The sequence below is a fragment of the Schistocerca americana genome, chromosome 10 (genome assembly GCF_021461395.2).
Source record: "Schistocerca americana isolate TAMUIC-IGC-003095 chromosome 10, iqSchAmer2.1, whole genome shotgun sequence".
In the NCBI taxonomy this organism is placed as follows: domain Eukaryota; kingdom Metazoa; phylum Arthropoda; class Insecta; order Orthoptera; family Acrididae; genus Schistocerca; species Schistocerca americana.
This window is the reverse complement of record NC_060128.1, coordinates 148,688,083-148,703,341: the sequence shown is the minus strand read 5'-3', so window position 1 is coordinate 148,703,341 and position 15,259 is coordinate 148,688,083. Positions and strand designations below refer to the sequence as shown.

At 46.2% G+C, this 15,259-nt stretch overlaps 1 protein-coding gene across 1 annotated transcript in view; it reads right to left on the bottom strand.

The window, feature by feature from the left end:
• The window catches only part of LOC124552712 (acetylcholine receptor subunit alpha-like), a 699,835-nt gene that overhangs the window by 120,813 nt on the left and 563,763 nt on the right, over nucleotides 1-15,259 (bottom strand). The window contains exon 5 of the mRNA XM_047127053.1: nucleotides 10,258-10,373. Within this exon, the coding sequence (XP_046983009.1) occupies nucleotides 10,258-10,373 (116 nt within the window). The remainder of the gene's footprint in view (nucleotides 1-10,257; nucleotides 10,374-15,259) is intronic.

Sequence of the window (15,259 nt, the reverse complement as noted above, 5' to 3'; positions counted from 1 at the left end):
TTGCCTCTCTCGTGCCTTTACCTTTCCTGAAGCGAAACTGATCGTTATCTAACGCACCCTCAATTTTCTTTTCCATTCTTATGTATATTACTCTTGTAAGCAACTTGGATGCATGAACTGTTTTAAGCTGATTGTGCGATAATTCTCGCACTTGACAGCTCTTGCCGTCTTCGGAATTGTGTGGATGATGCTTTTCCGAAAGTCAAATGGGATGTCGCCATACTCATACATTCCACACACCAACGTGAATAGTCGTTTTGTTGCCACTTCCCCCAATGATTTTAGCAATTCTGATAGAACGTCATCGATCCCTGCTGCCTTATTTGACCTTAAGTCCTTCAAAGCTGTTTTAAATTCTGATTCTAGTACTGGACTCGCAACCTCCTTTAAATCGACTCTTGTTTCTTCTTCTATCACATCAGACAAATCTTTCCCATCGTAGAGGCTTTCAATGTGTTCTTTCCACCTATCCGCTCTCTCCTCTGTATTTAACAGTGGAATTTCCGTTGCACTCTGAACGTTACCACCCTTGCTTTTAATGTCACCGAAGGTTGTTTTGACTTTCCTGTATGCTGAGTCTGTCCTTCCGACAATCATTTCTTTTTCGATGTCTTCACATTTTTCCTGCAGCCATTTCGTCTTAGCTTCCCTGCACTTCCTATTTATTTCATTCGTCATATACTTGTATTTCTGTATTCCTGGGTTTCCCGGAACATTTTTGTATTTCTTCCTTTCAACGATCAGTTGAAGTATTTATTCTGATACCCATGGTTTCTTCGCGGTTACCTTCTTTGTACCTGCTTTTCGTTTCCCAACTCCTGTGATGGCCCTTTTTAGAGATGTCCATTCCTCTTCAAATGTGCTGCCTACTGGACTAGTCCTTATTGCTGTGTGTATAGCTTTAGAGAAGTTCAACTATATCTCGTCATTGCTCAGTACATTCGTATCACACTTGTTTGCGTATTGATACTTCCTGACTAATGTCTTAAACTTCAGCCTACTCTTCATCACTACTAAATTGTGATCTGAGTCTATATCTGCTCCTGGGTATGCCTTACAATCCAGTATCTGCTTTCAGCATCTCTGTCTCACCATGATGTAATGTAACAGAAATCTTCCCGTATCACCTGGCCTTTTCCAAGTATACCTCCGCCTCTTGTGATTTTGGAACAGGGTATTCGCTATTACCAGCTGAAACTTGTTACAGAACTCAGTTAGCCTTTCTCCTCTCTCATTCCTTGTCCCAAGCCCATATTCTCCTGTAACCTTTTCTTCTACTCCTTCCCCTACAACTGCATTCCAGTCCCCCTTTACATACTGCATTACCCTTTCAATATCCTCATACACTTTCTCTATGTGTTCATCTTCAGCTTGCGATGTCGGCATGTATACCTGAACTATCGTTGTTGGTGTTGGATTGCTGTCGATTCTGATAAGAACAACCCCATCACTGAACTATTCACAGAAAGAGATTCTCTGTCCTACCTTCCTATTCATAACGAATCCTACTCCTGCTACACCATTTTCTGCTGCTGTTAATATTACCCTATACCCATCTGACCAGAAATCCTTGTCTTCTTTCCACTTAACTTCAGTGACCCCTACTATATCTAGGCTGAGCCTTTGCATTTCCCTTTTCAGATTTTCTAGTTCCCTACCACGTTCAAGCTTCTGACATTCCACGCCCCGATGCGTATAAACTTATCCTTGGCAGTCCCCTCCAAGAGGTCCGATGGTATAGTCCGAGTGAAACCCCGTTGACAGGTGACGTCTGTCACTTGCCGCTACAGTGTTGCAACATCGTCTATCGGCTATCGCTCGAGTTCAGGCGACACACCTACACGGAGGGTCACTTCACAAATTCGGCGCAATGTTGGAAGTGGCCGCCGAAAGATGTGTGGGAAATGCGAGGTTTTTCTGTCTACAGCTGACTTTAAGCGACCAATGACCGAACTGCCACAGACGATTCGTTTTATGGCCATGAATTTAAACTCCTGCCCAGAGATAACCACAACCTCGTGACGTGGTATACATCCGAGAAAACGGCGGTAACAAGCCGCAGCAGAACTGAAACCACTATTGCTTTGTTGACGATGGTTAAAACTAACCTCTATGAGTAAACTGAAGACAGAGAGAATTTAGTTTCAGTGCTATAAACTTACTATAATTTCTTGCTGTCATTTATTCGTCACCTGAGACTGTCCTCATACTGATTACACCAACTGCTGTGTTACCAACTGATGAGCAGTCATGGTTGGCATTTGGTCGCAGGAAGATTACACCCAAAAAAAGACGATACGAAGAAAAACAAATAAGAGGAAATAAAAAGGGCAGTATGATGGAGAAAATAAAATTAGAAATAAAAAATTATGAGGGTAAGCCAATTATTATCCGCAAAGTAATTATAAAATTTTATTGTAATCAATTAGGAAACTCACAAGAACATCATTTTTCGACATAGTCTCCTTGCGTTTCAACGCACTTGGTCCATCATTGTACAAGCTTCCTGACGTCCTCATAAAGGAAGGTTCTCGGTTGAGCTGCGAGCCAGGAATGCACCGCTTCTTTCACTGCTTCGTCCGAGGCAAATCGACGGCCCCTTAATGCCTGTTTGAGTGGACCAAAGAAGTGATAGTCAGAAGGGGCCAGTAACTTCAAAATTGAGTTTCTGGAGGGTTTCAGCAGTGTTGGCAGCAGTATGCGACCGGGCATTGTCGTGCAACAACACAACACCTTTTGATAGCAATCCTCGGCGTTTGCTTCAAATTGCAGGCTTTAGCCTGGCAATAAGAGTAATAGAAGGCAGATTTCAGACTACCTAACAAATCAAAACGAAAATTTCTGTTCCGACACTGACAATGTTGAGTGTTTATGGAAAAAGTTCAAGGCAATCGTAAAATGCGTTTTAGACAGGTACGTGCCGAGTAAAACTGTGAGGGACGGGAAAAACCCACCGTGGTACAACAACAAAGTTAGGAAACTACTGCGAAAGCAAAGAGAGCTCCACTCCAAGTTTAAACGCAGCCAAAACCTCTCAGACAAAAAGAAGCTAAACGATGTCAAAGTTAGCGTAAGGAGGGCTATGCGTGAAGCGTTCAGTGAATTCGAAACTAAAATTCTATGTACCGACTTGACAGAAAATCCTAGGAAGTTCTGGTCTTACGTTAAATCAGTAAGTGGCTCGAAACAGCATTCGCAGACACTACGGGATGATGATGGCATTGAAACAGAGGATGACACGCGTAAAGCTGAAATACTAAACACCTTTTTCCAAAGCTGTTTCACAGAGGAAGACCGCACTGCAGTTCCTTCTCTAAATCCTCGCACAAACGAAAAAATGGCTGACATCGAAATAAGTGTCCAAGGAATAGAAAAGCAACTGGAATCACTCAATAGAGGAAAGTCCACTGGACCTGACGGGATACCAATTCGATTCTACACAGAGTACGCGAAAGAACGTGCCCCCCTTCTAACAGCCGTGTACCGCAAGTCTCTAGAGGAACGGAGGGTTCCAAATGATTGGAAAAGAGCACAGATAGTCCCAGTCTTCAAGAAGGGTCGTCGAGCAGATGCGCAAAACTATAGACCTATATCTCTGACGTCGATCTCTTGTAGAATTTTAGAACATGTTTTTTGCTCGCGTATCATGTCATTTCTGGAAACCCAGAATCTACTATGTAGGAATCAACATGGATTCCGGAAACAGCGATCGTGTGAGACCCAACTCGCCTTATTTGTTCATGAGACGCAGAAAATATTAGATACAGGCTCCCAGGTAGATGCTATTTTTCTTGACTTCCGGAAGGCGTTCGATACAGTTCCCCACTGTCGCCTGATAAACAAAGTAAGAGCCTACGGAATATCAGACCAGCTGTGTGGCTGGATTGAAGAGTAGAGTTTTTAGCAAACAGAACACAGCATGTTGTTATCAATGGAGAGACGTCTACAGACGTTAAAGTAACCTCTGGCGTGCCACAGGGGAGTGTTATGGGACCATTGCTTTTCACAATATATATAAATGACTTAGTAGATAGTGTCGGAAGTTCCATGCGGCTTTTCGCGGATGATGCTGTAGTATACAGAGAAGTTGCAGCATTAGAAAATTGTAGCGAAATGCAGGAAGATCTGCAGCGGATAGGCACTTGGTGCAGGGAGTGGCAACTGACCCTTAACATAGACAAATGTAATGTATTGCGAATACATAGAAAGAAGGATCCTTTATTGTATGATTATATGATAGCGGAACAAACACTGGTAGCAGTTACGTCTGTAAAATATCTGGGAGTATGCGTGCGGAACGATTTGAAGTGGAATGATCATATAAAATTAATTGTTGGTAAGGCGGGTACCAGGTTGAGATTCATTGGGAGAGTGCTTAGAAAATGTAGTCCATCAACAAAGGAGGTGGCTTACAAAACACTCGTTCGACCTATACTTGAGTATTGCTCATCAGTGTGGGATCCGTACCAGGTCGGGTTGACGGAAGAGATAGAGAAGATCCAAAGAAGAGCGGCGCGTTTCGTTACCGGGTTATTTGGTAACCGTGATAGCGTTACGGAGATGTTTAATAAACTCAAGTGGTTGACTCTGCAAGAGAGGCGCTCTGCATCGCGGAGTAACTTGCTCGCCAGGTTTCGAGAGGGTGCGTTTCTGGATGAGGTATCGAATATATTGCTTCCCCCTACTTATACCTCCCGAGGAGATCACGAGTGTAAAATTAGAGAGATTAGAGCGCGCACGGAGGCTTTCAGACAGTCGTTCTTCCCGCGAACCATACGCGACTGGAACAGGAAAGGGAGGTAATGACAGTGGCACGTAAAGTGCCCTCCGCCACACACCGTTGGGTGGCTTGCGGAGTATCAATGTAGATGTAGATGTAGATGTGGATGTAACTTACACTGTTTATTGTTGTGCCCCTTTCCCCATAAATGTTCCAGTACTGGACCTTGTGCGTCCCAAAAACCAGTAAGCATCAGTATTCCTGAGGACGGTTGCGTCTTGAACTTTATCTTGCACGGCGAATTTGGATGTTTCCATTCCATATTCTACCGTTTACTCTCCGGCTCGTAATGATGGATCCATGTTTCGTCACCAGTAATGATCCTGTCTAAGAGGTTGTCCCCTTCGTTACCATATCGATACAAATGTTCTTTTGCGCGTTTTTTTAATGCAACTGTGTGAGTTGTTTTGGGACCCATCTTGCGCGAACTGTTGTGGATGATTTCGTAGGCAGAACCGTGACTAGTATGCAGACGATGTGCCACTTCGTCAATAGTTAATCGTCTATCCAAGAGAATCATTTCACGTGAACGCTGAATCGTTTCTTCATCGGTTATTGCTTGTACAGAGACGCGCGTGATGCATACTATATAGAGAGCAGTTTTTGGCTTGAAATTCTGCAGATAGACCTGTGAAAATCGTGAAATATGCAATACAGATTTTGACGGCTGTCGGGCGATCGTAAGGTAGTCAGACAGTTGTTCACGATTATGATTGAATACTGCACTACAGGCCGCAGTATCGGTTTGAAATTTTGAAAATACAGTTATGATCATCCGAAATTCAACGTATAAATTTAGGCAACCACTGATGTATCGTAATCCACCCACCGTGTTAGTCGAGAGCGTTAATGCGCTGTTTCCTGGACGCGAGCAGGCGCGCCAGCCCCGGATCGAATCCGCCCAGCGAATTAATGACGAGGGTGAGCCTGGATGTGATTTTTAGGCGGTTTTCCACATCCCACTCGGCGAATACTGGGCTGGTCCCTACATCCCGCCGCAGTTACACGCCTCACCGACTTTTGAAACACGTTCACACTATTTCCTGATTTACACTAGATGCAGACAGCTGGGGTACACTGATTCCATCCACGGGGGTATGGGGCGGCGGCAGGAAGGGCATCCGGCCTCCCCTCCCAACTAACCTTGCCAAATCCGATTGTAACCACGCCGAACCTGCGAAAACTGTGGGACAAAGGCATAAGTAAAAGAAATATTGGTCGATCGTAAGGTAGCCAAAGCATGATTACGAGCATGATTGCATACCTTGGTACAGGCCGCAAACATGCGTCTTTTCTTTTTAAATTTTCAAAATAGACATGTAAACCATCCTAAGGTTATTGCATAGATTTTTGACAGCTATCGGGCGATCATAAGGTGGCACAATTTCTGTTCACGAGTATGAGTGCGCCTCACGCGACAGGCCGCAGTTTTTGATCGTTTGGTTTCAAATTTTGAAAACATCCTTTGCAGTACAGATTTTGACAAGTACCATAAAATACCGATATGAGAATTACTGGATGCCACACTACAGCCTAAATGAGGCACTATGAATTTGCTGTAAGATTTGGTCGATCTTAGCGTAGCTAAATGCCTCTTCATGTGCAAGAATGCTGCTGCGAATCACTCGGAACTGGCTGTAAGGATTTTGGCGACGATTGAACTATCTTAAGGTAGCCAAATACCATGGCTCGAGGGTGACGGGTATAATCTTGTGGCTTCGTCATCGTTTCCCTCAGTCATTTTGTACTATAAATATTAATACACTCCAGGAAATGGAAAAAAGAACACATTGACACCAGTGTGTCAGACCCACCATACTTGCTCCGGACACTGCGAGAGGGCTGTACAAGCAATGATCACACGCACTGCACAGCGGACACACCAGGAACCGCGGTGTTGGCCGTCGAATGGCGCTAGCTGCGCAGCATTTGTGCACCGCCGCCGTCAGTGTCAGCCAATTTGCCGTGGCATACGGAGCTCCATCGCAGTCTTTAACACTGGTAGCATGCCGCGACAGCGTGGACGTGAACCGTATGTGCAGTTGACGGACTTTGAGCGAGGGCGTATAGTGGGCATGCGGGAGGCCGGGTGGACGTACCGCCGAATTGCTCAACACGTGGGGCGTGAGGTCTCCACAGTACATCGATGTTGTCGCCAGTGGTCGGCGGAAGGTGCACGTGCCCGTCGACCTGGGACCGGACCGCAGCGACGCACGGATGCACGCCAAGACCGTAGGATCCTACGCAGTGCCGTAGGGGACCGCACCGCCACTTCCCAGCAAATTGGGGACACTGTTGCTCCTGGGGTATCGGCGAGGACCATTCGCAACCGTCTCCATGAAGCTGGGCTACGGTCCCGCACACCGTTAGGCCGTCTTCCGCTCACGCCCCAACATCGTGCAGCCCGCCTCCAGTGGTGTCGCGACAGGCGTGAATGGAGGGACGAATGGAGACGTGTCGTCTTCAGCGATGAGAGTCGCTTCTGCCTTGGTGCCAATGATGGTCGTATGCGTGTTTGGCGCCGTGCAGGTGAGCGCCACAATCAGGACTGCATACGACCGAGGCACACAGGGCCAACACCCGGCATCATGGTGTGGGGAGCGATCTCCTACAGTGGCCGTACACCACTGGTGAACGTCGAGGGGACACTGAATAGTGCACGGTACATCCAAACCGTCATCGAACCCATCGTTCTACCATTCCTAGACCGGCAAGGGAACTTGCTGTTCCAACAGGACAATGCACGTCCGCATGTATCCCGTGCCAACCAACGTGCTCTAGAAGGTGTACGTCAACTACCCTGGCCAGCAAGATCTCCGGATCTGTCCCCCATTGAGCATGTTTGGGACTGGATGAAGCGTCGTCTCACGCGGTCTGCACGTCCAGCACGAACGCTGGTCCAACTGAGGCGCCAGGTGGAAATGGCATGGCAAGCCGTTCCACAGGACTACATCCAGCATCTCTACGATCGTCTCCATGGGAGAATAGCAGCCTGCATTGCTGCGAAAGGTGGATATACACTGTACTAGTGCCGACATTGTGCATGCTCTGTTGCCTGTGTCTATGTGCCTGTGGTTCTGTCAGTGTGATCATGTGATGTATCTGACCCCAGGAATGTGTCAATAAAGTTTCCCCTTCCTGGGACAATGAATTCACGGTGTTCTTATTTCAATTTCCAGGAGTGTACATCATATATTCTCGAGTTACCGTGACAAAATGTTCGGCACAGACCCGTTTATAAATAACACCAAGTGTTTCACGAATCTAGGTGGAACAAAATACACTGATAAGTCAGAACATTATGAAGCACTCCATCTTCGGACCACAAGTGGCCTCCGGGACCATCCGACCGCCGTGTCATCCTCAGAAAAGGATGCGGATAGGAGGGGCGTGTGGTCAGCACACCACTCTCCCGGTCGTTATGATGGTTTTCTTTGACGGGAGCCGCTACTGTTCGGTCCAGTAGCTCCTCAATTGGTATCACGAGGCTGAGTGCACCCCGAAAAATGGCAACAGCTCATGGCGGCCCGGATGGTCATCCAGCAAAGAGGCGGCCACGCCCGACAGCGCTTAGCTTCGGTGATCTGACGGGAACCAGTGTATTCACTGCGGCAAGGCCGTTGCCCGGAACATTACGACCATCTATCTAATAACCGGAATGTCCACTTTTGGCATGGATAACAATGGCGACACGTCATGGCCTGGAAGCAATGAGGCCTTGGAAGATTGCTGGAGAGAGCTGGCATCGCATCTGCACTCCCAAGTCACCTACTTCCTGTAAATTCCGGGCAGGGGGACGATGAGCTCTGATGCCACGTTCAACCACATTACAGGTGTGTTGGACTGGGTTCGGCGGCCAGCACATCAGCTGGAACTCACCACTGTGTTCCTCGAACCGCTGCAACACACTCCAGGCCTTGTGACATGGCGCATTATCTTGCTGAAAAATGCCACTGCCATCGCAAAACATGATCGTCATGAAGGGAGGTACGTGGTCTGGAACCAATGTACGATACGAGCTCCTGCCGGCCTTGGTGGGCGAGCGGTTCTAGGCGCTTCAGTCTCGTGCCGCGCGACCGATACGGTCGCAGGTTCGAATCCTGCCTCGGGCATGGATGTGTGTAATGTCCTTAGGTTAGTTAAGTTTAAGTAGTTCTAAGTTCTAGGGGACTGATGACCGCAGATGTTAAGTATCATAGTGCTCAGAGCCATTTGAACCATTTACCTGAGGGTTGTATTGGACAAAATTTATCGTGCATCCCTGCACCAAGAAATCGATCAAAACTACATCCTCTGCATCCCACGATACTGTAGCCACAATTCTTTCTGCCAAACGCACAGTTTGGAACTTTTTCTTCTTCAGTCAGTTCCTGTGACGCCATTTCACTGACAGGTGCTACAATTCTGGTTAAAAAAAACCTCATGTTTCGTTCCCGGTTACAATTTTTTCCAGATACTCCTCTTCCCCTAAACGGCACAAAGGCACCGCCGGAGGGGTTAACATTCTTGGTAGCCAACCCGCACAAACCTTTGAGTACCCCTATTGTTGAAAACTCGTCATCGTCCAGCCGTTACTGAGAGAGATAATGCGACAAAAATCATCTGCAGCCACCCGGCAGTCACCACGAATGATGTCTTCGACTCGCCGAATGTCTTGTGGAGTCACTGCAGTCACTGACCTGCCGCTTCACAGTTCGTCAGCCAAGGGGGCAACAACAGAAAGTACTTACAAAGACACAGAGAAACAAAATAAAAGAGTTAGATCGTTTTGGGCAGGTCCGTCAGTGTAATAAAACGAAGGCCACGAGCAGCTGCTCGAGCATCATCAGCTAACATAGGACAACACGAGAGTGAATAAAATGGGGACGGGACAACAAAATATGGTGCACCGTCAATGGATGACCGCAGGGGCACTGCAGGCCGGGGTCACCGGACAACAGGTGGCGGTGGCTAAATCGGCAATGCCCAATCCGCAACCTGGCCAAAATGACCTCCTCTCGCCGGGAAGGTCGCGAGGAGGTCGTCCGAGCCGCCGGGATCGGTTTGATGGCCCTTAGCTTATTTTCATGGAGAGAGGACCAAGCCTCATGCCACAAAGATGAAAAGCGCCGACAAAGAATCCCACTAAAATCAGTTCATGGGACACAAAAGGAAGCTGTCCGAGGCAGGAGGACAGCAGCCTTCTCCGCAGCATCAGCAGCTTCGTTCCCAGGCTGTCTACTACGAACACCGATGTCGGCCATTTGGAAGTGACACTGGTACCGGCATTTGTTGATGCAGAAGGTTACTACTGAAGTGGTCTGGAGAAGAAGCTTTGCCGAATTGAAATTTTTCACTTTTTCAATTAAGGAGAAAAAACTGGAGGCCCAGCTTTTTGACTGACCCTCGTTCTACTCCTCCTGTTTTGGTAAAAGAATGAATGTTCAACAGAGCAGGGTAGAGTGTGTGGAACGACTGTAATGTAACAACTTACTGACCTGACTGCAGGCACCTCCAGGATGTCCCACTCGACGGACATGTAGAACTCGGACAGGTCGACGCCCACTTCCACGACGTTGGAGCCCGCCTGCTCATCCATGTGCCGCAGGTCCACCTGCGGAAAGGAAGGAGCCAGGCCGTCAGCGCGCTCGTCGCTACTCACACTGACGCAGACGCCGCGCGGGCTGGCGCAGCCGCCCGGGACCCTAGGATGCCCAGCTGGTGCACAGAGGATCCCTCGCTGGTTTCACTGGAACGCGTCTGTCGAAATGCCTCGTGGAGAGGTGGTAGACGGAAGCTCTGGTTGGGGTTGGGTTGTTTGGGGAAAGAGACCAAACAGCGAGGTCATCAGTCTCATCGGATTACGGAAGGACGGGGAAGGAAGTCGGCTGTGCCCTTTCAAAGGAACCATCCTGGAGAGATTTAGGGAAATCACGGAAAACCTAAATCAGGATGGCCGTATGCGGAATTGAACCGTCGTCCTCCCGAATGAGAGTCCAGTGTGCTAACCACCGCGCCACGTCGCTCAGTTACTGTACTCTGATGGAGGCCTACTTCACACAGACCGAATAATGCCAACCTGCGGCTTCTGATGCGCTGTCGACTGCCTTGCAGCAACCTAATCGTAGACACATTGTTGACAAGTCGTTGGTAGCCCAGCCTTTTTCAGATGTATGGATAAATGAGCAAGTTAAAATCCCTGAAATTGCTATAATGTCCTCAAGTTTATTCTTGGCATGTGTCTCATTGACAGACAAATGAAGTGAATCACCATGAAGAAACAGTCGAGTGACAATGTCAGTACACAAACTCATCATTGGCGGCAATGTAAATGATTAGCGCTGCAGATCTCTGAAACAGGTAGAAGGGCCACTGGAGTGCATTCGTGTTGTTCCCCTTCAGTGTCTTTACTGGGCCTGGCAATATATACAACGGAAGTGATCACTCTGAAGGACTTGGACATGCCACATAATTGTATGAGACTGAGTTGCCAACACTTGACAGCATCTGAATTGGGCCTCATTGTGGAACTCAATTTTGCCTGCTGCTCAAATCGTGGAATATTCACATCAGACTGAATGAGAACGTGAGGGTAGCCATACTTGCTGTCAAGGTTCTGGTCCACCACGCCTGAGCATCACAAGGGAGGGTCATCGCATTGTGCCATAAGCACATCGTAACCCTTTCACATCCAACAGCAAGTAATGAACTCCATACGATATTCTGTCTCATCCTGCACCATTGTTCAGACACTACCTGCAGCCAATTACTGTCCTATGTCCAGCCTGGCGTTAACACCACAAAACTGGTGGCTGTGTTTGGAGTGAGTGTTTAGTGACGAATCGCGGTTTTCACCACGCAAAATGACCATCGGTGACGAGTCTAGTCTTGTGGCAACCTTGGGAGAGGTCCTGTTCTTCCAAAGTTTTCGAGAGAGGTGATGGTGTTACTCCTGGCGACGTGCGGGGAGCCATTGGGTATTACCTCACGTTACAGCTGGTGATTTTTTAACAGGACAACGCTCGTCCACACATGGGGCATGTGTCTATGAACTGTCTGCATCATATTGAGGTACCCTTGTGGCCAGAAAAATACCCACATCTGTCCCCATTAGAAGACATGCAGTACCACCTCAGACGTCAACCCCACTCCAGTGCTAGTACTGACCATGTCAAACACACTTACAACAGCGGTGGGCCAGCTTGCCACAGGAGAGGAAACAATGGCTACACCATGTGTAGGTGTGTGCATCCAATCATGACTCAGGATCTGCTAATACGATTTGCTTCACTTATCGCTTAATACCAGCAGAATATTGCAATGAGATGAGACACACTTAGCGCCTCTTTTTGTGGGGACATTGGTGGGAAATTGTTGACACATTAGCATATGCCTGGTAAGTGTATAACTTACTATCTGAGAAAACATTCTTAGGGGGTTTCTGGAGCATGATTGAGGTGAAATGCGAAAATAATTGAATATGGACCATATTAGGATCGAATCCACAGTTTCTGGGGGTTACTGGTTTGATTGGTGACAGTCACGAAGTGATTTCACTCTAAGAGATGACTTGGGGTTGGGTTAGGCTGAAATAAACCACAACTGGGACATGTGCTTGTTAAATGAATAAATCAAGTTAGCCGCATGGGGAAGGAGTGTGGCCACATGTAGCTGACGAACCAAAGAGTGTAAGCAGCAAAGCAAATGTATTTTCGGACTGAAGCCGAGAAAAGAAGCTGAAGATCAAGTTTTATTGTCTTACAAGCTATTTTCTGTCTTTTAAAACAGAGAAATATGCTAGAGAAGGTTGCTGTCTTTCAGCTACTCTGTTTAATACTGATATCTTTTAGTTCAAAATTTCTTCCAACGTAAGAGTGGTGTGACAGTAGGAGTAAGGACAATAAAATGTATAAGGCTTGCTGTTGACATGGTATTACTAAGTGAACCTGAAATATCAATAAATAGTGTGTCGTAAGAGGAGGACACTTGCTGCGAGGAGTATGGAAAGATGGTAAATATTAAAAACCTAAGGAAATGATTTTTGCGAGGCAATCAAGGAAGGTAAGGGAAAATTTGTAATGGGTTAGTGGGGCAGTGCAAAATAATCATCAATATTACATGAAATCAAGAAACAGTGTTGAAAAAATAATGTTTTACAGAGAGTTTATCATTTTCAGTGGTTTACTAAATAAAAAATTGAATAGGAGACTGGTGTTTAGTATGGGGTGTGGATCTGAAGAAGAATGGAAGATCAAGCGGACACACAAAACAAGGACTGAGGTTCTGTTGTACAAGATGAACGAGAAAAGACAAATACTGGAACCAGTTAAGGCAGAGGAAAAGAAATTGGTTAAGAAACTGATTGAGAATTGACTGCATAATGAGGACGCACAAGAAGGAATGGTGACTGGGAAGAGGACCAGAGGAGGAAGAAGAAGATAGCATCCAATAAAACGAATGCTATTTTAACCATAGTTTTGGATTTAGCTTTACATATTAAACTCTCTGCAAAGTTTTCGAAAAGTATTTTTAAAATCTCTTTGACAGCATGGTTGCTTCATTGTCATTTGCAGAGCATTCTACCATTTCGATTGCGTAAGTAGATTGCACACTGATGTCGCTAACATAGGATTTTAGTTTGTTGTAGGAAACTCGATAAAAGATGCTTCCGATCCGAAACTGATCGATGTGACTATGTAGAACATATTACAATCTGCCTACCTGCTGTCGTTCCGCAGCTAATATCATTATGGAAGTAATGTAAGTAAGGTGGAGAGTTACTACCGACCTTCCCCACGGGGCACGTCCATATCTCACCACTGACTTCTAGTATCAGCCGCACGCAGTTGACGTCAACAAGTGTTGGGCCGAAGATGACGTTGTTACAACGTTGAAACTAGTTGCAAACATAAAATCGACACCTTAAATATCGTGCGAGAACGACACGAACATCCGGCTGGATTCCCGAATATCCAAGATGTCAACAGATCACCGGGAAAGCATGAAGAATTACACCTTAAATACAGCTGGAGGAATTTCTTCATTTTTAACATAAATTTATACCAGCTGACGTCCCACGGTCATCCATTTCAACTATGCATGTTCGAAGGTGCCATCTAGATTGTGGCAACACTTAACAAATAACAACCATCTCTGACCTGTATCCACATGACAGTGATCCCGTCAACTAAGCGAAAGACGTTTTTCCATGGACATTGAGACGGTGTCACGCACTGATCTGTTCAAAAGTCCACTCGAAATCCTATAAAACATCTTTGAATTATTCTGGAGGCCAGCATCTTTTTACACCCAGAAAATGGGCATCCACCACGCAATTAGTGCAGCGGAAACAGCGTACCAGGGATTCATGGGAAAAACTGTTCCCCAACGAAGTATGCTAATGAAGGAAGGATCGTTTTGTTTTTAGCTACTTTTGTTCGACCCTCCACCAGCCCCCCCCCCCCCCCCCCCCCGATGAATTGGTCCCCAGCGCCAACTTTTTCATTTCAGAATAGCGCTTGCAACCTACGTCATCAATTATTTGCTGGATTTATTCCAATCTCTCTCTGCCCCTACCGTTTTCGACCTCTACAACTCCCTCTAGTACCATGGAAGTCATTCTGTGATGCCTTAGGAGATGTCCCATCATACTGTCCCTTTTTCTTGTCATTGCTGTTTTCCACACATTCCTTTCCTCGCCCATTCTGCGGAGCACATCCTCATCCTTTACCAGTTCACCTAATTTTCAACATTCTCCTGTAGCAGAACATCTCAAATTCTTCGATTTCTTCTGTTCCAGTTTTCCGACAGTCCGTGGATGACTACCGTATACTGCTATGGTCCAAACGTACGCTCTCAGAAATTTCTTCCTCAAATTAAGCTCTATGTTTCATACTATTAGATCTGTTTTGCCTAGGAATGCCCTCTTTGCGAGTGGTGTTCAGCTCTTTACGTCGTCCTTGCTCTTCTGTCAACATAACAGAGTTCTACTTCGTGTTCATCAATTCTGACAAGTTTCTCGCAGTTCTCATCTCTGCTATTTTTCATTGTCTTCGTCTTTCTTCGATTTAAACTCAAAACATGTACTTTATCCAGTAGACAGTCCATTCCATTCAACAGATGCAGTAATCCTTCTTCACTTTCTTTGAGGATAGACATGTTATCAGTAATTCTTATCATTGATAGCCTTTCACCTTGAATTTTAGTTCCACTCTTAAGCCTTTCTTTTATTTCCGTCATTGCTTCTTCGATTATTATTATTATCGTATGCATCAATTACAGTAATACACATTTGGAAAAACAAAGAAATAAAAATAAAAAATGAACATATGAAATTATATATAGTACACAAGTTTTAAAACGGCTCAGACTACACTCGGATGTTGATAGACTCGATCCAGCGGAGTGCCTCGTGGGATGCTTGACGGAGCTTCTCAATGCCACCAGGGAAGCGTCTGATTGGACAGTCATTCACAATGTGGCTCATTGTTTGGGTGTCGC